Consider the following 24,092-nt stretch of genomic DNA (forward strand, 5'->3'; position numbering starts at 1 on the left):
ATTTTCTTGAAGAGATCTCTAGTCTTTCCCATTCTATTGTTTGGGTAAGAGTATACTCAGATTTAGTGGATACTGCCAGTTTTCCAAGGTGACTGTGCAACCTACACTCCCAACAGTAATGTATGGGCATTTATAATTATGTATTTGCTACTGGTGTAAAGAAATACAATCAGTTTTTGAATAGTGTCCTTAGATTCAGCAGTTTTAGAAACTCACTTATTGAAGTAATTTTTATGTATGATTTAGGATTATACTATAGATGGTCCATATATTTCATGAATATGCTGCATTGGTTTACTTACAAAAATGTACACCTAACTATAGTTTAACAAGTCCCCTACAAATTCAATATTTATTTTTAATCAACTTAACAATTACCATTGAATACTAAATGCTGGGCATATCCTTGGTTACTGGGAATACAACAATGAATAAGATATAGCTTTAGCTCTGACAGTCTGGTAGAATTCAGATATTTTCCTCAAGTTATCATATCCTTCTCCTTCCAATTACAGACATAATTTTTCAGAGTTAGTCTTCCACCAATTGCTTAACTCTGTGATTTGAGCCTGTCACTTAATCTCTCTGGATGTCAGCTTTCTCCTCCATAAAATAAGGAATTGAATCATGATCCCTTTAAACTACAATTCTTAATGTTATTGCTAAAGTTCCCTCAGTTCAGGGCTAAGATCTTCTCTGGGCCTTTTGAGTTCTGGAGTAGACCCCAGCCCCAGAGCCTACCTCAAGTCACCTCAGCTCCTTTGCTATTGATCATTTCATGCTCCAAAGTAAATAAAAACTTCTCTCTCCACTGCCCCACCCCTCCTACCCTGGCTATCCCAGTTTCTCTGACACTTAAAACATCCACACCCTGAAGAGAAGGGAACCCTCCTGCTCTGTTGGTGGGAATATAAGCTGGTACAGCCACTATGAAGAACAGTATAGAGGTTCCTTAAAAAAAAATTAAAAGTAGAGCTATGACCCTGCAATCCTACTCCTGGGCGTACATCTGGAGAAAAACATGACCTGAAAGGTTATGTGCACCCCAATGCTCATTGCAGCACTGTTTACAATAATCAACATGCAAGCAACCTAAACGCCCACTGACGGAAGAACGGATATAGAAGATGTGATACACATACTGGGGCTTCCCTGACGGGTGGCTCAGTGGGTAAGGAATTTACCTGCCAATGTAGGAGACACTGGTATACATATGATGCAATGTTACTCAGCCATTAAAAAGAATCAAATAATGCTATCTGCAGTAACATGGATGGACCCAGAGATTGTCATACCGAGTGAAGGAAGTCAGACAGAGAAAGACCAATATCATATGATGTCACTTATATACAGAATATTAAAAAACAAACAAATGAATTTATATACAAAACAGAAAGAGACTCAAGGACTTAGAAAATAAACTTATGGCTGCCAGGGGGAAGGGATAGTTAGGGAATTTGGGATGGATGTGTACATGATTCTATATTTAAAACTGATAACCAACAAGGACCTACTGTATGGCACATGGAACTCTGCTCAACGTCACGTGGCAGCCTGAACAGAAGGGGAGTTTGGGAGAGAATGGATACAGTATATGCATGGCTGAGCCCCTTTGCTGTTCACCTGAAACCATCACGACACTGTTAATCAGCTATGCCCCAATATAAAGTAAGAAGTTAAAAAAAAAACACCCACACCCTATCACTTCAGCAGGTAAGATCTGTATCTCTTATTTTTATCTAGCAATTTCAAAATTTCTTTCCCCTGTCAAAAAGCAGGAAAGGAAGACATTTAACACCTGCAAAGTACCTATTATATGACTCAGTTGTGCCAGGAAACTGACTTGAATTTATCTCATTATAATCCTTACAATAATCATACATAGAACAAGATAATCATTTTTATATGCCCATTTTATAGTTAAGGAAATTTATGAGGGAGGTTATTTTTTCTTAAATCACTGTCACGGGTTAAACTGCAAATTCATATGTTAAAGTCCTAATCTTAAATCCTCAGAATGTGACTGTGTAAGAGATTGAGAGTCTTTGAAAGGTGATTGCATTAAAGTGAAGTGTTTGTTGTGACAAGTGGGGAAAAAAGTGAAGTGTTTATGGTGGGTCCCAATTCAGTATGGCGGTGTCCTTATAAGAGGAAATTAGGACACAGACATGTGTATGCACAAAAGAAGGACCATGTGAAGACAGAGAAAGAAGACAGCCATCTTCAAGTCAAGGAGAGAAACCACAGAGAAAATCATCCCTGTCAATACCGTGATCTCGGACTTCTAGCCTCCAGAACTGTGAGAAAATACATTTCTGTGGTTTGAGCCACCCAGGCTATGGTATTTTGTTAATCAATACAATCACTAATATTCTTATTCCATTAATAAGTACAAAGGAAAGCAATTTTTTAAGAGTAAAAAAGGAAAAAAAATAATTATGAAATTTAAAAAAAACAGGGCTGAAATGAAAAAGCACACCTGAATACACCTGCTTCTAAGCTGAACTACAAATCTTACCTTTTCTGTAGCTACAGCTGGAAGGGAAAACAGTTATCCTTAGAATTTAAAGAGGTCCAGAGAGGCCACAGAGTTTGCAAATACCTGAGCCATGATTTGCCCAGGTTATTCTTGCCCCCATATCCATGGTCTACCCACCTTATCAGGTCTTCCCACCACATCACACTGCTTTATTAAGCAGTAGCCACAGGTTCAGTTTTCTTTCACTTTATACAATTTACAGGGTTAATTTTTGTTCCCCAACTCCTCCATCCCTGTCCCCTGTAATTACCTCTGCCCAGTATAAATTTCCTAATTGCTCTTCTGGAGGTCCACACTGTATGATTCTATTATGATTTCCTCTAAGTATTTAGTCCAAAACTGTGTGAGAGATATGTACCCTCTACTAAATTCTATACCTTAATGGGTTGTAATACAGTAAATTTCCATTATATAGGACATCTTCTATGTTTAAAGTGTCTGGCCAACTCATAGTCCACAAGTTTTAAGACCTTAAAAGAGTAGGGACTGTCTGCTTAACTTGCTGCATGACTCACAGGCCCTACAAAGTAGGACTGGAGTCCAGTGTTGATGATAACCTCCTCTCTGTCATGGGAAGAAAAAGGAAAGTACAAACTAACCTTTGATGATGATTCTCTTCTACAAACTACACATGAAGATTCTGTTCATATTTTTTAAATATCTCAATAAAACTGCCATAAACTCAGTAAAAGAATTTGAGATGAAAAATAAGTGGGCCTATATCATCAACATTATCAAAGAGCAAAGTGTCAGGATCCATTCTAAATCCTTTGTGTTTAATTATCAATAATATTCTTATTAGTGCCTACCACTCTAAAAAGTAGGCATTCTTCTTCTTCTCATTTTATAGAGGAATAAAGAAATAAAGCACAGAGAAGTTATGAAACTTGCCCATTGCCAAAGAGCATAAAAGTGGCAGGATTCAACCCAGGTATTTTGGTTGCACTGTTCATATTCTTAAATACTTTGCCATATTGACACCTTAGGGTATGTTCAAGCAATCAGGGCTCTTGCTCGGATATACAAAGCAACTGAATATTCATGTAGGCTTACTGGGAAGTTGCAGTACTCTGTCAGCCTGCTGGGGAAAAGTCCTACTGTTGTTGTTCATATGCTAACAGAGTAAGGCCTCTAGTCTGGATGGTTATCTGGAGAAGCAGCTATGTTACAATGAACAGATCTGCTTATCTACACACAACCTAACTTCATACAAAAATGACACAGGGCAGATTTTTAGAGATTCTGTTCAGCTATATTATATTGTACATGAGAACTTGGAATTTTCCCTACAATGACTGAGATGATAGAAACAGATTAGTTTCAAGCCTATAAGTCAGCGACTCCGCATGATTTCTTGTTATTTATTTATAACCTACTGTGTTGGACAAGGGTTAATGTGGCTTCTTAAAAATATGGCATGTTACCACTTGTAAATTCAATTTCACCATCTAATTTTCAGGGTTAGCTAATACACAAGTAAAGAGTAATTTGACAAAATCTAACAAAGCTTTAATTGCATAGAACCTTTGATCCAGAAGTTCCATTTATAGGAGTCTAACCTACAGAAACACTGACTCATGTGATTAAACATTTGTAAACAGGTTTTTTAAGCACTATCTGAAATGCAAATAACTAGAATAAACCTAAGTATACAAAAATAGCAGATTAGTTACAAAAATGACAGTGCAGTCATAATGTGAATTACAAAGCAGCCATTTAAAAGAATAAGATAGAGTCATATTTGGGACCAAAAGATCTCCAGAATATTTATAATGGATAAAAGCACAAGTCAGATTAAGATGTAACTATTGTAACCCCACTGATTTACAACAAAATTGTATATTTAAGTAACATATAGAGAGATATATATGCATAAATGCTTGAAAAGATACACTAAATTTTTTTCAGCTCAAAGTGATATAATTGACATATAACCTTGTGTAAGTTTAAGCTGTATAACTGATATACTTGGTATATTGCAAAAATTACCATAGTAGCATTGGTTAACACCTCCATCACACTACATAATTATCGTTTCTTTTTGTGGTAAGAATATACTTATTCTCTTAGCAACTTTCCAGTATGTAATACAATATCCTTAACCATAATCACTATACTGTACATTAATCATCTCATAACTGAAAAGTTTGTACTTTTTAACCAACATTTCCTCATTTCCTCCATCTTCAAGCCGCTGGAAAACACCATCTATTGTTTCCATCAGTTCAAATTTTTTAGATTCCACACATAAATGATATCATCTAGTATCTGTCTTTCTCTTCTCTGATTTATTTCACTTAGCATAATGTCCTCAAGGTTCATCTATTTTGTCACAAATGGCAGGAACTCCTTCCTCATGGCTGAAAAATATTCTTGTGTGTGTGTGTGTGTGTGTCTGTGTGTGTGTGTGTGTGTCTGTGTGTGAGACAGAGAGACAGCATCTTTATCCATTCACCCACTGGTTGAAACTGAGGTTGCTTCTAAATTTTGGCTACTATGAAAAATGCTGCCAGGAACATGGGGATGCAGGCATCTCTTGAGAAACTGATTTCATCTCCTCTGAATAAAAACCCAGAAGTGGGACTGCTGGATAATATGCTAGCTCTATTTTTAATGTTCTGAGCAACTTCCATACTGTTTCCCATAGTGGCTGCAACAATTCACAGCCCCATTGGCAGTACGTGAGGATTCCCTTTTCTCCGCATTCTCAACATTTATCTCTTATCCTTTTGAGAGCCACTGTTTTAATGGATGAGAGGTGATATATCATTGCCATTTTGATTTCCATTGCCCTGATGTGATTATTGATTTTAAGCATCTTTTTAGATACTTGTTGGCCATTTGTATATCTTCTTTGGAAAAATGTCTATTCAGTTCTTCTGCCCATTTTTAGAAGTAGCCTATTAACAGTGTACTATTGGCCTAGTTTTCCCTTCAGATCTGTTAGTATTTGCTTAATATACTTAGGTGTTCCAATACTGCATGCATATGTATTTATGATTGTTATATCTTGGGATGAATTGATCCTTTTATCATTATGATGATTTTCTTTGCCTCTTATTGCAATTTTTTCATTTAAAGTTTACTTTGATATACATATAGCTATCCCTACTCCTGGTATCTACTTGTACTGAATATCTTTTTCAATCCCTTCACCTTGAGCCTATGTGTTCTTAAAGCTCAAATGAGTCTCATGTAGGCAGTATATAGTTTGGTTTTTCGTTTTTTTTTTTTTCAATCCATCCAGCTACTCTATACCTTTTGACTAGAGAGTTAATCTATTTACATTTAGAGTAATTATTGATAGAAGAGGATTTATTAATGCCATCTTGTTAAGTTTTATAGTGCCCTTTCCCCCTCCTTCCTCTCTAGCTGTCTTCCTTTGCAAACAGATGATTTTCCTTAGTGGTATGCTATAATTCCCTTCTTTATTGTCTGTGAACCTACTCTAGGTTTTTGTTTTGTGGTTACCATGAGGCTTACATATAACAAATTATGCATACAGCAGTCCATTTTACATTGATAACAACTTAACTTCAATCACATGCAAAAACTCTACCCTTTTACTACCCATCTTTTTTGTTTTTGAAATCACAATTCACCTATTTTATATTGTATGTCTATTAACAAATTATTGTTGCTGTAGTTATTTTTAATACTCTTTCCATTTAACCTTTATACTAGAGCTAAATGGCTAACACACCACCTTACAGTATTAGGGTATCCTGAATTTGACTATGTACTTATCTCTACCAGTGTGTTGTATATTTTCATATGTTTCATGTTACTAACTATTGTCCTTTTGTTTCAGTTTGAAGAACCTCTTTAAGCACTTCTTGTCAGACAGTTCTAGCAGTAATGTACTACCTCAGCTTCTGGTTGCCAGGGAAAGTTGCTATCTATATGTATAAAACTTGGTTGGCCAGTTTTGTTTTAATTTCAGCACTTTGAAATAAAACACATCCCACTCTCTCCTAGACTGTAAGGTTTCTGCTGAAAAATCTGCTAATAACCTTACAGAAGTTCCCCCAGTAGACACAAGTTTCTTTCCTTTTGCAGCTTTTAAGATCCTCTTTTTGTCTTTTTTTGACCATTTTATTATAAGGTGTCTTAGAGAGGATTCTTTAAGTTGAGATTGTTTGATGACCTAGAAGCTTCATGAACCTGGATATATAAATCTCTCCCCAGAATTGGGAAGTTCTTAGTCATTATTTCTTTAAATAAACTTTCTACTCCCTTCCCCTCTCTTCTTCTTCTGGAACCCCAATAATTCACAGATCCTTTTGAAGGTATCTCATAGATTATGTAGTCTTTCTTTCTTTTCTTTATTCTCCTCCAACTGGATAATTTTAAAGTTCCTGTCTTCAATCTCACTGATTCTTTCTTCTCCTTGGCCAGCTGTAATACTGAATATTCTCTATTGCATGTTTTTTTCATTTCATTCATTGTATTCTTCAGTTTCACAATTTCTGCTTGATTCTTTTTTATGATTTTTATCTCTTTGTTAAACTTCTCACTTTATGCATTTTTTTCTTGATTTTGTCGAATTATCTTTGTGTGTGTTTTCTTGTAGCTACTGAATTTCCTTAAAACAACTATTTTAAATTCTTTCTGGAGTAAATCTCATACCTCCATATCTTTGGGATCAGTTATTGGATGATTTCTGTAATCCTTTGGTGTCACACTTCCTTGACTTTTTACATCCCCTAATGTTTTGTGCTGTCTTCACATTTTAAGTAGAAGTCATCTCCTCTTAGCCTCATTGATGCTAAGTCATGTCTGACTCTTTGTGACCCCACGGACTATACAGTCCATAGAATCCTCTAGGCCAGAATACTGGAGTGGGTAGCCTTTCCCTTCTCCAGGGGATCTACCCAACTCTGGGATCAAACCCAAGTCTCCCACACTGCAGGCAGATTCTTTACCAGCTGAGCCACAAAGGCAGCCCAAGAATACTGGAGTGGGTAGCCTATCCCTTCTCCAGTGGAGCAGTCATCTCCTCTGCTGCTGCTGCTGAGTCGCTTCAGTTGTGTCCGACTCTGTGCGACCCCACAGACGGCAGCCCACCAGGCTCCCCCGTCCCTGGGATTCTCCAGGCAAGAACACTGGAGTGGGTTGCCATTTCCTTCTCCAATGCATGAAAGTGAAAAGTGAAAGTGAAGTCGCTCAGTCCTGTTGGACTCTTCGCGACCCCATGAACTGTAGCCTACCAGGCTCCTCCGTCCATAGGATTTTCCAGGCAAGAGTACTGGAGTGGGTTGGTCATCTCCTCTAGTCTTTACTAATTGTTTTATGGACAGAAATTTCTTCCATCAGGCCTAGTAGAGATGTCGAGGCTTTCTCAGACCTTCCAAGGCTACAGGGCTTCCCTGATAGCTCAGCAGGTAAAGAATCTGCCTGCAATGCAGGAGACCCTGGTTCGATTCCTGGGTCAGGAAGATCTGGAGAAGGGATAGGCTACACACTGCAGCATTCTTGGACCTCCCTGTGGCTCAGCTGGTGAAGAATCCACCCGCAATGCAGGAGACCTGGGTTCGATCCCTGGGTTGGGAAGATCCACTGCGGAAGGGAAAGGGTACCCACTCCAGTATTCTGGCCTGGAGAATTCCATAGACTGTATATAGTCCATGAGGTTGCAAAGAGTCAGAAACGACTGAGCAACTTTCACTTCACTCACTACTTGATGATCCTTGCTCCCTCTTGTGGAAGAATTCTTATGCTTGTATGCCCTCTCTGGATCCTCTAACACACCAAGCCCAGTGCTGACAGCCTCCCTTCTGTTTTTCCAAAGATAAGACTAAAGCTCAAATTTGTGGCCTCTCCCTGGCCCACATTTTCAGGCTGATTTTCTAAATATGCTCACAAACCATCTGCCAAAGCTCTCTCTCACTAGCACCATTAGGGGCACTCACAGGGCACCAGTCTCAGAGTTGGGGGGTGGGACGAGAGGAAGCACATAAAACCCTGGAGATGGCTAGAGCCACATGAGGGGGATGTGTGGGCAAGCTGCCCCCCATAGCTGGCGGGCAAGCTTCTTGAAGGCATCCATGAAGCAGTTAGTAGGATCCTCCTTCCTAGAATCCTATCTGCTGCTCTCTCAGCCTCTTCCCATGCTCCAGGCATGTAGCTCACATCCAAGAAGATCTCTCCGGGGCCCAAGCTGTGCTGCCTGTGGGAGAGTGATGTGGATAAAAAGTCAAACTATTTCTTTTACCCTCTCCAATGAATCCAAAGTCATATTTGTTTTTGCTCCCACAGTGTGCTGGAACTTCTCCACTAAAAATGTGGACATCCACAAAAGCTCTCCCTTGTCCTTGGGTGACTGTTTAAGATAGTGCGTCTAGGGGCTCCCAGAACTCGGTCAGGATGGCTGGAGTTGGTTCATGGCCACTGTAGGGTCCACACCAAAGACCGTGGTCTATATTTGTGTTTCCTGACACAAGGGTGGGCAGTGTCCTCCCAGGTCCCTTGGTGTATGGCGCTGAACCTCACAAAGTTACTTTTGTCTGTGGGTGGATGCCAAATTTTTGGCGGTAGAGGGGGGAACACGAACACAAGGTATCTTATTTAGCCTTGGTGCTGACCTCAATTCTCCACATTCCATTTTTAAGAGTGGTTACTCTTGAGGAGGAAAGTAGTAATGAGATCAGGGTGGAAGGTGGGAGAAAATGGGGAGAGATTGGTGAAGGGGGAGATTTCAATATGTAGCATATATATACATATGTGTGTGTGTGTGTGTGTGTGTGTGTGTGTATATATATATATATATACACTAAACTGATGTTTGGACTTTTTAACTTAACACATTCACTTATCTTTCATGAAATTGTATAAAAGGAAAGATCTTACAGAACTCCATGTATTGTGCCCAAATAGTGGTGCCTGGAAAAACCTGATAGCTATCTTACTGAAATCACAGCTATTATACATTTCCAGCTTTGTCATAACAAACAGAATTTTAATTAATATTCCATTGTTCTCCCACTATTTACTTCATCCAAGAAAATCAGAGTTCTCATTCTGTAAGTGAAAAAAAGTAAATCATAAGAATGACATACAACAGACTAGAAAAAGTCGATGCGTATACCTCTTGAGAAACCTTTTTATAAGCATGTGAAGTGAAAGTCGTTCAGTCATGTCTGACTCTTTGCAACCCCATGGACTATGCAGTCTATGGAATTCTCCAGGCCAGAATACTGGAGTGGGTAGCCTTTCCCTTCTCCAGGGGATCTTTCCAACCCAGGGATCAAACCCAGGTCTCCCGCATTACAGGCAGATTCTCTTTACCAGCTGAGCCACAAGCAATGCTTGCTACCAAATACAAACTGCAGCTCCTATAAGTTTTCATTTTCGCCCACAAAAAGGAACTGTGTAATACATTCCCATGTGAACAGGAACTTCCCACTATATATGCAGTTTTGCAAACTCTATTTTTTCAAATTGAATAAATTTACCCACAATATTTTTCCTTCTCCTAAACAAATAATCAGAGGTAAATAACTTTTCTATCTCAAAACACATAACTGCACTATAAATACACAAAGTCCACGATGCATACAATTCATTCACACTATAATCACAACTTCCAGAATAATAAGAAAAATGAAACCTCAATAATGTATTTCTATTTTCAGAGAGTTCATTATTAAGACTTTCAGTAACCATTTATAAATATTCTAAGCTCTGGTTCTGCTCTTCATTGTATTTGCTCAACTATTTGTCACTTCACTGTTCATTAGCACTTTTATTTGAAGATGAAAAGAGGAAGGGAAAGAAGACGAATGCAATCTTTCAGCTTATTCTTATCACTGATAAAAGATCTGAAGAGTAAATTTTAAGCTATTAGCTAAAACATTACTGAGATATCACTATGTTTAATTTATCATTGCATATAACCTAAGGTAGATTAATTAGGTAAGTTATACTTTTATAAAGGATAAAAAGTTCCTTATTGATAAAAGCAACTGAGAATATAATTCTACCCAATGACAGTAAGATTATAATATATAAATATAATGAATATATAATGTTAGTACATACACACACACACAGTGCAACATGGTTTGGAAGAAAGAACTCTCAATAAAAAGCAGGAAGCCTAGACTTGGCTCTGCCAGTAGCTGGGTGGTCTTAGGCATGAGTCAGTTACCTCCACTGCACCACAAGGTGTAAGCTAAATGTTCCTCCTTCAAACTGACACCCTGTAGGTACACACACATATACACACTTTTATTTACAGGCAAGGCTGGTACTCACTAGCCCACACCAGCATGGCAAGACTGACTGTTCGGAGGCCAGCACCTGCTCTGACTGGTCTGTCAATGCGGTACCAGTTGCTGAACAGTGTGAATTACCATCCTATTTACAACCACCCCCAAATCACAAAATGTCTAACATGTATATCCCTGTGTTTGCAGTATGCCTTCCACACACCATGAGGATATTCCAAAGTTAAATGGGCTCTCCTTAACCTCCAGTTAAAATTTAAGAGTACAATTCCTTTCCTACTACCTTTCTCCTCCCTCAAAAAGAGTTTCTGTACATTTTCTGTCCTGCATTTCTCACCTCCACCACTCACGCCGTATGTAGTTCCACGTCAGGTAACTTCCCACATACACCGAAACTATTTTTAGCTTTCTTCCTCTCTGCTTTCACCTTCTCCCTTCTAAACCTTGTGCAGTTTCCTTCAGAAAGCCTCTACTTCATTCCAATTAGAGCTAGATAATATCATAAGTGTGATTATTAAACCAAGAATGATGGTAGTGATACATCCAAATAGAGAAATTAAAAGGCAAAACACACAAACACACAAAACAAAAAACAAAACACAAAGAAAGCAAAACAAATTTTTTAAAAAATTTTAAAGGCAAAACAAAGCTCCAGTTTCATCAACCTTCTGAAATTTGTAGACACTTAAAAGGAGCCCATTCAAAATTCACACAAATTTACATTTTATTCACTCATCCCCCATAATTACCAGCATTATAGAAGGTAGAAAACTTATTTAGAATTTGTGACTTTAATACATTGTTGTTTTATATAACTGTTAACATTATAATCTCCCAACATAGAGTTAATCATTCTTCACTCATTTTGTACTGTAGCATGATATCTTTCCTATATTATAATTATTTGTTGGTGTTTCTAATTCCTTGACTAGAATTTGACTGGTTTCCTTGATGGCAGGATTCATCTCAGGACAATATTCCTTACTGTAACTCCAGGGACTAAGCACTATTAAGTGCATGTCAAAATTTAAATATTGTTATCTTCCATTTTATCTTACAAAGGTATATTTGAGCCTCTTGGGCAATCACACTTCTATAGACTGGCTAGCCTAGGACTTTAACACCACATTTAGAACAATGTTTGGGACAGATATCTATCATGGTTCAAAAGAAATAATTTACAAGTAAACTTCTGAAACAATCACTCTGAAAATCATAGTATGATTAAAGGCCTTAGCAATCTTGTAGTCAAATCTCATCATTTACAGGGAAAAACAAGTAAAAAGTAAAAAAAGTAAAATCAAGCAGATTTCAAGAAACTTGCCTGAAGTCAGTGACAGAGCCAGGTTCACAACAGACGGCCTTCTTAATCCATTATTTTTTCTGTTATATCATGGAAACCATGTAAATATGTGATATGACTACATGGTTTCTTCTACTTTCAGTTTTAAGAATTTTAATAATTTTAGTTATTTTAGACATTATGCCAGAGTTGAGTTGATGAGCTATATCTTTATAATCTATGAAACCCAGCAAATATTATTCACTCACTATTGGCTAAGGAATACACTAAAGGACTTCCCCATGTCTTCAGAAACAAATTACAAAATTTACATTTAATAACCACAAAAACAAACTGAACACTAACCACAGATATTAAGGGTACATTCTAATTACACATTAAGAAGTCTTTTCCAGTAAGTCTAATTTAAGTGCCAATCTACATTCTGTTCTTATTAATTTTATGTCTTTGTGTGTATATTCATTGTCTCAATAAACTACATATACTATTTAACACCAACTTAAAAATGGGAGGTATAGATCAGTTACTACAATCAGTAGTAAATAAATATATAAAGTATTTTGGACCAAGCACCCCTGAAATACTATAATTTTGAGAAAGAAGCTAAACTTATTATAGCAGAAAAAGATTTCTTGGATATCTTGAAGGCTTAAAAACTTGGCCAAACTATTGTTCAATATGCGCACAGTTTGCGTCTTCATGCTCAGATGTTGTTGAAACAGCAGACTTAAAAGAAATAATGTCAATGAATCCTACCAAGCACTATACATGACCTCTGGGGTAATTAGCAATCATTCAAAAGCAACAAGACTAAAATGTTCTATTCTTTATTACTGTCAGCTCTTATCTTGATCAGCATTTTAATAAAGATGGTTCGTTTCTAAGACAGTTTCATGAATCAGTCATAATTACATTCTGACATGCAGTGAATAGTAAAGCAAAACTAAATATCACTTCATCAACCTTTCTAACCTTTATGCAAGTATTAACTGTAAATAATTTTTACACAATCCTACAACAGAAAATCTGCATATTTCTTAGCTTTGTACATACTTTACCCCAAATGAATTTCCTGTGACCTATACCTGAAAAACACAATCAGCCATAATTATCCAGTTTTGTGAGATGTTCAGGTGTTGCCTTTCAGAGTTCAAATCAACTTCAAGTATAAAAGGCTACTTTATTCTACAAATGGCACAATATACAAAATGGGTTAAGTAGCCAAAGCATCTCAGAGCATTGTGGCTTGAAAGAAGTCTATCCAGAATCAAAATGTCAGAACAAAAATACACTACAGCAAAGCAGTACTTATAAAAATAGATTCATAGATTACACATTAAGAAATGGATCACTGACAACTACTGCAGAAAATCTTTTAAATAAAATATGTTAAAAGAAGAATATTAATTAGAAGGAAATCTGAACACTTAAGTGTCTGAAGGGCAAATTTTTTAAAAATACAATTCCAAAAGAGCTGATGGAACAGGGTAAAAATGAATCAGAAATGTAAACTTAGAGATACTATTCTGATATTGAAGATAGTATGTAAAGTGTTTTAACCACCCCCACCAAATACATGATTTACACTAGAGTTCTGAAATAGCTAATTTCTCTTTTTGCTGAGGACTAATTTTTAAAAATATTTTAGATAGTCAAAGTAATGTAATTCAACTACCAGCATAAATTGTTACTACATTTTAGATGATTTACCGTCTCAGGTCTTAGAAAATTTGAAAATAAATGCAATGCTTTCTCAAGGATATTTCTTGTGTTTCCAGTAGTAAATATAGAATACCCATACAGAACCAGATTCCCAAACCTGGATTTCCATTAAGTACCTCAAGTTAAGTAACATTTGTGGTAAATCTACTGAGTGACACTTTTAAACCAAACTGATTTCCATTTAAGAACTTAACTACAGTGAAATAGAAACAGAGTTATCATTTTACTTTGTGTAATTTCAATTTGAAAAATAAGTTCTTTTGAAAGTCAATCTAAAATCACTATATGTTTTCTCATACATATTATAAAGCAACCTCACTAGACTGTTACCAATATGAGGCAACAAGTAATATAATAAGCATCTTTTACACATGGAATTAAAAACAAAACAAAACAAAAAGTCTTTAACGTGATAATTTTTGACTCTTCTATTAAGTTTTCTTGATCATTATTCCTTTCTCTTATTGGAGGCACAAGCAAAGAAGAGAAAAGAAGTTTTGATTCAAGAAAACAGATTTCCCAGAAAGGAAAAAAGAAAAAAAATGTGATTAAGATTTAAACAAAAGCTAAAGATGGCTTCCTCTGAGCACTGATGAGGTCTGCTGCTACCTCATTACTAACAACTGAAAACTTGTGATGCATTTTGTTTCAAGAGAATCCAAAAGTCCTTGCTATCAAGCAGACGGGGGTGCGAGCCCATTCACTCTTTCTGCATCGCCGCCATTATGTGAGCAGCATGAAACACTGCCTTTATGCTGCCAGGCCACAATGACTCTTCCCACATCAAAGGATTTTCACCACTAGGGTTTTTTCTTCAAAATTTATTCAAGCTAAGGGCAGAGAGACAACAATTCATACACGCTAATTACGTCTAATTATCTATTCCCTTTTCTGACCAGCTCCGGCCAGTGTTATTTGCTATCTGGATTTCTCACAACCTCCCTTTGCCCTGTCCATCCAGCCCAACAGTGAAGGCTTTGAAGAAAACAGTCATGGCTTTTTAGAGTTTTCTCAATATAGAGTTCAAGCAAATTAAATAATTATTCTGTTAGTTTTGACACATTTATGCGTTAAATATGAGGACCTCTTGGTTAATTTGGCAAATTCCTCACATCTCTTCATGGCTGGAATCATAGTAACACCCTCTCTTACAGGAGCTTCTCCTCAGGCTTTCTTTTCATGATCTAAATGAAATGTTTATTGGATTAAAGTTCTTCTCTGCAGACCTCCATGGTGGCCTATGACAAAGAGCTTAAAAGTTCTATTAATTGGCTTGAGTTTTCAGGGAGGGGAAAGGGAGAATTTTATTTCACATTACATCACTAGCCAAGAAAATTGCCACATGTAATTAAACTAATTTGTCTCATGAGTCAAAGAAACAACTAATTCATATTTAAGACACACTTCCCTTAAACCATTTTCATCATCAAAGAATTGATTTCTGGTAATTTAACCAAAAATAACTATTTATTATTCTAAGAGAAGAGAATTCAAGACCTAAACAGTACGTGTTTTACATATAAGCAATAGCTTGCTATATTCCAGTTTGATATAAATGTGTAGTTATATATATTTTATACATAATTATACAGATACAAATATATATTTAAATATTTCATGGGAAATCATTATTTTCATTTTATATAAGACATTTATGGGAAATAATATTTAAAAGGCATATGCCCCAAGTTATGTTTACATAGGTAGGCTCAGACTAATAGAAGGTATACATTCTGGTATGAAGATAGACAAGAATTACATTTTAAGTCCTAAAACAACAATTTTTATTCTAGATACTTATTAGTTTCATTGACATGGCACAAAACACTACTACACATAAAGCTTAGTACTTGTACTGAAGCCAATTTTCAAAAAATATTTTTTCCTCAGATATATATAAAATAGGTTTATCAAAATATCTCAGGTAATTTACTTACTTTATTTGCCTCAAACTTGGTAATTATAGGAATATTTTACAAGTCAAATAGTAATTTTCATATCTTAAAATATTACATACTAAAATTCAAATGAATACTTCGGTGATTTGTAGGGGAAAGCCAAGCTCTTTTCACTTTTGGAGTTCAGTTTACTACTTTTGTTCTGTTTTTTGTTTCTTTCAATCTTAGGTATTAAAAAGCCAACTCATAAGTGAAGACATTATCACACTAACAAAGGGTTAATCCTTGCTAGGCTGACTCAGGTGACAACACAGTGGAGGTCAGCGGGGCCGACACTGACCTCAAAGGCTGATTCTGACTATTGAGCCCTGTGAAAGCTCCAGTATTGAGAGTGGTAATGAACAAACTGACAAATCAATTTCACCAATGAAATGAAAATTGTGGCAGGAAAAAAATGGCAAACATACACTTAGCAAGTCTATAAATCCTAATGCAGGTGGCTGAACAAAGGCTGAACACGGAAGCACTTTATATAAGGGTTATAGACAATTTTGCTAAAGTTTATAACTAGAGATCACACCATGGTAATAGCCTCAAAGAGTTCACAATAGGTATAAAATCCCTCAGAAAAAATTTCTCAGGAAACAAAAACACAAATGCTAGTACATAGTTAAATTTATTTTAAGTTTTAAATAAAGGATGCACAACAGCTTAGAAACATTAACAACCAAGTAGAAGAAATGAAGTCATTGCTTGAACAATAAACAAATATTATAAAAATCGTAATAATAACAAAACTATTCCTACCTTAGATTACAAAGTATTTTTATGTACTGCATATTTCAACTCAACAAATGTTAAACTAAAGCAGATTATAATGCTTTCCAAAGGGGCAACTCTTCATCAGGAAAGGGAAAATTCACATTTATGAATGTTATGCTAGTATCTTATTTTTTTCTAACTTCTTCATCTGACACTCATCAAAGAGAAAATTATACTGTCGAATCCCTTGTTGGTTATTTTTTTATCAACTTACAGTTATCATTTCAATAATCTATTAATCATCTAACTCACTTAATTTTAAACAGAAATAAAAAACTTGAGAATTAGTTTTCTAAAATGTTACTATCAATGAGAGTTAAAGTGCTATATTATTATTTTTAAAGTGCTATATTATTGACAATATAATCTATCACTGTGTGGCAAAAACACTACATTTTTATATTGTATAAGAATATTTCCCAGGGGGAATTATTTTAGATTTGTCCATACTGTTAAACGAAATAAGAAAATCATAAAAAGAAAGTTAATGAAATTCACATGGAAATTTTTTTTAACTCTAAAAATTATGATAGCATTTATCTCTTTCAGGGCTCATTACAGAATGAATCAAACAAAATGGGTGATGTGGGTGTAAGTGATGAAGTGAACAGAGATTTTTTTTTTAAACCAAACAGAAAACATCCTCCAAAATATGAGAGAGTGCAAGATTTGGTCAAATGGGAAGAGCAGTGTTTGCCAGGCAATCCATTTATCAAGGAGGCCAATAATAGTCTAGATGAAATTAACCCAAGAAACTATTCTTCTTAGGACCAAAATACAATTTTCTTTTAACCCAGTAGTTTCAAATAATGCATGCAATGCAGTGAGATTATGTTCAAATATTATTCAATGCATGTACACTTAAGACATTAATCTTTTTAAATGTATACAACAGAAGACAATCTAAGAAAGCTGATCCTAACAAAGCTGATTATTTCTCAGGTTATCAAATTATTTGAAGCTGATGCTGGACCACTCTCTTGCCTTTAGTTTATCAAGCATTCTCCCTTCAGTCAACCGTTTATCCAGCAAGTTCTCAAAATGTCACCTTCTCCAAGACCTACTAATGAATCTATGCTGACCCATGTTTTCCACCACATAAAACAAGTTTATAGAAAACAAGTGCTATTTATGTGTTATTTTTAACAGTTGTTTGTTTCTTTGTCCTTTGTATATTACATAGATTAGGGGTAAGAAATTCTTTAGAGCCAGAGAGTAAACATTTCAGGCTTTAAAGACCATACTTCACTGCCACAATTACACAACTCTGCAATGACAGTGGGAAAATAGAAATAGACAACACAGAAACAAACGAGCATTAAGCTTTTCAATAAAACTTTATTTACAAAAACAGGCGCCAAGTGAGATTTGACCACTGTCTGTAGTTTATTAACCCCTGGTATAGATTATCAGTTTACTCTAAAATACTGCAGTGCAGAGACTGAGACAGATGTATTTAATTTTATAAATTGGTGCTATGTAGATACCAACAAATGCTCTCACAACTATATCTGTTCACATACTTAAAAAGAATTACCTAGGCTTTATTAAAATCAAGACAAAGATTCTTCAAGAATAAATCATCAAAATCAGAATATTAAGTGATATGAAGTTTCAAGTAGGTACAATAATCATAATATTAACCATCTTTTTATATAAATAAGGAAATGTTAACTGCCAAAAATTTTTTTTAACACTTACATACAATACAAAACATACTCTGCTATTATTTTAGGCGAAGGGAATCTGAGTTTTAAACAAAATCCCAAGCTTCAAGTAAACAGAAGAACAGTAGTTACTATTCTATGAAAATTCAATGAGCTAAGTACTAATCACAACATTTTTAATCTATATAATTCTCATGCTTTTCCCATGTGCTTTTCCCTCCATGTTGAATGCCCTTTCCTGCTTTGTCTGGTAACTAATTTTTCATAACCTGATCTTTGGAAACACTCCTGACATGTGCCATGTCCTCTACTCAAACTGCTAGTGTGGGCTGAGGTCTCTTTTTTATACTCTGCATTCTGTAGTTAACTTAATTACAGAATTTCACACATGAAATGAAAAAAAAAAAAAACTTTATTATCTGATTCTAGACAATACCAAAGACACTATTTAATCAAACTCAGAGACTACCACCAATATTTTCTTACCATAATATCTCCATTAATAAGTTACTGATTTTGACTGGCAGGGCAAAATCTTGGTTTGTTCAGGAAGCTTCATGAGGATTGCAATTTCTGAATTACCATATATCCCAAATACACATTTTAGGCTTGGATTTTCATAACAGTGCAGTTGACAAGAGGGCACATATATTCTTTTTCAATATAGTAAAAACTATTCTACACTATCACAGAACCAACGTTAGGTGAAATATTCTCAGTCTAGCTTGATTTTTTCCCCATTGGTTCTTCTTCTATATAATTGTAGGATTCTCTATCCTTTAAGTTCAGTTTTACACCAGAAAAGCACATTATTCTTCTATTTTATCTTTATATTTTCTCTTTTAGAAATACAAATTATGTGAATATTTGATCTGTTGTCTAGTTTCCACACTAACACCTTCTCTGTAATAGTTTTTAATTTCTGACTATTTTGGCTTCATTTTGTGTGATTTCTTTTCATAAGTCTGATCTCTTTATCACTGGTTTTATTTTCAGTAGTGTTGATTCTTTGACTTACTTTTAAGTAAGATGCTTTTCACTTTTTAACGGGCCTGTCTTCAGTCTTTTCTTAGCTCTGCCAGCTTATTTTTCATCTAATCTTACAGCTTTTCATCTCCGGTTTCTTATTTCATTGGTACCATGACTTTAGTTTCTTTTAAAATATAGCAAAGTTTTAACTGAAAAAAATCTCCCATTTCCTGGGATAATTCTTCTAAAGCAAGTTTTCATGTGTTTTTACTTGTTTAGTTCATGCCTACCTCTCCCCCATCTACTCCTGCTACTTCCTTCTTATTGCTGCCATTTCATTTTTTTAATAGTTTCTACATGGATTCATGTTCAGTTCATTTTACCTTCTGCTGATTTCTCAGTTTTGAATATGGGTAGTCTTATTCAGGTCTGCTGATTTTCTAGGAAGGATGGATGAAAATTTACTTATACTAAAAACAATCTTTATTATAAAAATAATTCAATATCATTCCAGAAATCTTTGAAAGGTCTAAAACAGATCATTTTAATCATCCATAATCTTATCATTCAGAAAAAAAGTTCTGTTTACATTTAGGGATATTTATTTTCAGTATTTTCTATGTATATATGTTATTTCCAAGAAAAGTAATAAATACACTTACATTGTATTTTTCCACTCATATTATCCTTGAGCATGATTCTACATTATCACACAATTTTTGAAAATGTCATTCTAAATAACTATACTATATCCCCTCATGTGACTATACTATAATTTACTTAACAAATCCTCTAAACATGGGAGAGAAAGACATTGCCATCACTGCTTTCTTTTTTCTTTTTTACAGTTATTCCACTTATATTTTTGTATCTATGGAAAAATATGGCTCTGAGTTTCCGAATAACAAAAAGAAAAAAAAAATTAAGGGTAGGAAAGGGAAGGAATTAAACTCAACCTGGCCAATTTTGTTGCCTATTAGCAATGATATGTTAAAATATCACAAAAACTAAGGTTTGGGGTTTAAAAAAATGTACAGCTACAAAGATGTCTGAGAACCTTTTAATTTGTTTCATTCTGTGAGCCTTCTCTTTATACTTTGTGTGTTTTATGCTACATGAAGAAACTATTTTTAGCATCTATTTTTCTTAGCTTCCCTGTTTATATTTTGGTATCTACATACACCACATTACTTTGAATTCCCAGGTGGAGAAAATACTGCAAATCTACCTTCTCCTCAAGTGTTAAATAAGATTATAAAGGGGAAAAAATTATTAACAGCATAAATCTTCAAAAAGTAATTTTTCCTATATCTATAAATATCTCAGAGAAATTAAAATCCTATGGGAACCTAAAACTGGTCAAGGAAACAGATGTTTGGACAGCACAGGGAATAAAGTTTGGCACTAACAATAGCTCCCACTGAAGTATGTTTCAAAAAGATTGTCTGGCTGCATCTTCAGAGTACTTGAAGATAAATGCTTTTACTCCTCCTTCTCGGTAAGAATTTTTGAGTTTTATGTCTTTAAAAAAAAAACACAGTTCTATACTTTCTTTGGATATGCTTTTATGGACAGTGAAAAATGTGCCTGAGAATTACAGGAATTATATTTGGGTATATGTGCTTCCTTTTGATACTTATCACATTCTGCCTTGTGTTAGAGGTATTTGGGTACATAGTATATACCCAACTAGATTATAAGTGACTTGCAAGAAACACAACTTGCTTAATGATTATATTGTCCATTGTACCTAATGTAGCACTTTGCACATAGTAGGTTCCTAATAAATATTGGTAGAATGCATAATTAAATAATAGCATTAAAAATTATTAAAATTAACAGTGAAAAAGGTGGCTACTTTATTCTTAATCATATAGTAATGAAGACTATTTTAAGCTCTATGTAGTGATGATACACACAAATATTTAAACTATGTGCCTCAACTTGACATGATTTCATGATAACTTGATGGCAATCACATTTAAATATATTAGAATATTTTTGTAATAATGCTACTCTGAAATAGCAACTTTAATAGCTGGGAAAACATGTTAATGGCCATTAACTGGAAGGAAACAAGGAACATTAAATATTTTTTCAGAAATCAATGTATAAGTTCAAACATTCCACTATAATATTTATGAGCAAACCTCAAATTAAAATTCATAAAATGCAAACTATCAAATGTTTCAGCTAGACAATAATTTATACCATATTTTGCAGTTTTTCCTGCATACAAATTGGTGAACACTATATAAAAAAGATTTCTTTCTTCTTTAGTATCTTTAACTATTACTATAAATATCAAAATAAATTCTGCTTGTATGTAAGACCATAGTGATCCTGTAAAAGTCCTTAATTACCAATCAATATGATATTAGTCACTGAACACAAGTAAGTGATTTTTCTTACCTTCAGGACAGCTATGAATGGGACAAAATTAGCTCTTTGGAGTCCATTTTTATAGAGATCTAAAAGAAAAAATTAGTATTAGCTTTTCACTTAGCTTAAATCATAATTTTAGGTTATATTTTAGCCTAGCAAATAAAGCTTTCTACTGATGAAAAAGATAAAGAAGTGAAGGAGAATAAAAATAACCAAAATTTGTCTGTATTCTGGTACTATACAAAATTTATTATGTTCTTCATAATAGAAAAAATTAACAATCATAGAAAGAACATCAAAAGACCTTTGACCAAATTAGCTTTAAACTATAATAAAATGCAAGCAAAAAATTTGGATGATATCACAAATGATCCTAAAATAATAACTCGGCATAAAAAGATGACCTATTTAAAATTATTAATATTTGAACACCTAGATTCTATCAGGAAACAAATTATATCCCCCTTATCTCACCCATAATAAAAGTTCTCAGTACAGAAAACTGTAATACAGTGCCTTTTAAGAAAACACACCAATAGATAGAACTGTGTATGTATTGTGTCAAAGTTATATATTTGCCATTAAAGTAAATAACATTAGGAACACTCTAAAAGAAACGACCTAACAACTTCCTTGGTGGTCCAGTGGTTAAGAACCTGCCTTCCAAGGCAGGGTATGCAGGTTCAATCCCTGGTCAGGGACCTAAGATTCCACATACCACAGGGCAACTAAGCCTGCATGCCACAAATAGAGAACCTGCATAATGCAACTAGAGAACCCGCATGTCATAACTCTGAGTCCACGTGCTACAACCAGAGTAAAACCTGTGCGCCACAAAGAGCCTGTGCACTGCAATGAAGACCCAGGGCAGCCAAACTGAAGGAAAAAAGGAAGAAACTACCTAAAGATTAAAACTCCATTCTTAATAGACTATAAATTTAACGTAGTTATATATCATAAACAGGTAGTTTTTACTGTCTTAGAATGGTGCTTTATATATGTGCATGTGCCACGGTATATGTTCATACACATATAGCTAAGCTAAGTGAAGTCACTCAAGTCGTGTCCGACTCTTTGTGACCCCATGAACTGTAGCCTACCAGGATCCTCAGTCCATGGGATTTTCCAGGCAAGAATACTGGAGTGGGTTGCCATTTCCTTCTCCAATATACACATATAGACACACATTATTAAGGACCAGTAAGTGGGAAAAGGAAACAAATTTTAAGCTTTGCATACTTTTTGTTAAAAATGTGGAGAACAGTGTGAATATTCCTTAAAAAACTGGAAATAGAACTGCCATATGACCCAGCATATCCCACTCCTGGGTATACACACCAAGGAAACCAGATCTGAAAGAGACACGTGCACCCCAATGTTCATCGCAGCACTGTTTATAATAGCCAGGACATGGAAGCAACCTAGATGTCCATCAGCAGACGAATGGATAAGAAAGCTATAGTACATATACACCATGGAATATTACTCAGCCATTAAAAAGAATATATTTGAATCAGTTCTAATGAGATGGATGAAATTGAAGCCCATTATACAGAGTGAAGTAAGCCAGAAAGATAAACACCAATACAGTATACTAACGCATATATGTGGAATTTTAAAAGATGGTAACAATAACCCTATATGCAGGACAGAAAAAGAGACACAGATGTAGAGAACAGACTTTTGGACTCTGTGGGAGAAGGTGAGGGTGGGATGATCTGAGAGAATAGCATTGAAACATGTATATTACCAAGTGTGAAACAGATCGCCAGTCCAGGTTGGATGTATGAGACAAGTGCTCAGGGCTGGGAAGACCCAGAGGGATCGGAAGGAGAGGGAGGTGGGAGGGGGGATCAGGATGGGGAACACATGTAAATCCATGGCTGATTCATGTCAATGTATGGCAAAAACCACTACAAGATTGTAATTAGCCTCCAACTAATAAAAATAAATGAAAAAAAAATGGAGACCTGGAATATTTTTTCAGAAGCTTGAAATTTTATTGTATATTAAACATTCCTTTTAGGAAATTCCCTGGCAGTCCAGTGGTTAAGACTGGGTGCTTTCACTGCCGAGGGCCCAAGTTCAATCCCTGGTAAGGGAACTAAGATCCCACAAGCTGCATGGCACAGCCAAAATAAATAAAGCATTCCTTTTAAAAGTCAACTCTATAAAGTAATAAGATTTAAAAAATAAAAAAGTATAAAAATAACAGTAAAATCTTCCAAATGATAAAAATTACAAGTTAATGTCTCAATTTTCCTTTTGAAGTATTGCATTACGGGCTCCTTTCTATATTTTCTTGTTTAAAGAAAATTTGATAACTAAGATTTCAACTGCCACACTTACTTCTGGAAATAAAATATGGTCATTAGAAAACATTTATTCTCTTTAGAAAAATATTCATCATAACATCATTATAGTGAAGAAAGTATTTGCATAAGCTCTTTGGTTAATTAAGGACTATAGGCTTTAAACTCAGTTACATTTAAAATTTTTATTTAGTGATATTACAGAAAGTGAGATAATGCTAGCCAGACTGTGAGGATCTCAAAATTC

General features: G+C 35.0%; 1 protein-coding gene across 6 annotated transcripts in view; it reads right to left on the reverse strand.

Annotated features, from left to right (window-relative positions):
• The window catches only part of AFG1L (AFG1 like ATPase), a 194,925-nt gene that overhangs the window by 74,507 nt on the left and 96,326 nt on the right, over nucleotides 1-24,092 (reverse strand). For all 6 annotated transcript variants that reach the window (XM_070450003.1, XM_070450004.1, XM_070450002.1 and 3 more), the window contains exon 7: nucleotides 21,561-21,619. In XM_070450003.1, coding sequence (XP_070306104.1) covers nucleotides 21,561-21,619 — 59 coding nt within the window. The remainder of the gene's footprint in view (nucleotides 1-21,560; nucleotides 21,620-24,092) is intronic.

The sequence above is a fragment of the Odocoileus virginianus genome, chromosome 19, assembly GCF_023699985.2.
Source record: "Odocoileus virginianus isolate 20LAN1187 ecotype Illinois chromosome 19, Ovbor_1.2, whole genome shotgun sequence".
Lineage (NCBI taxonomy): Eukaryota > Metazoa > Chordata > Mammalia > Artiodactyla > Cervidae > Odocoileus > Odocoileus virginianus.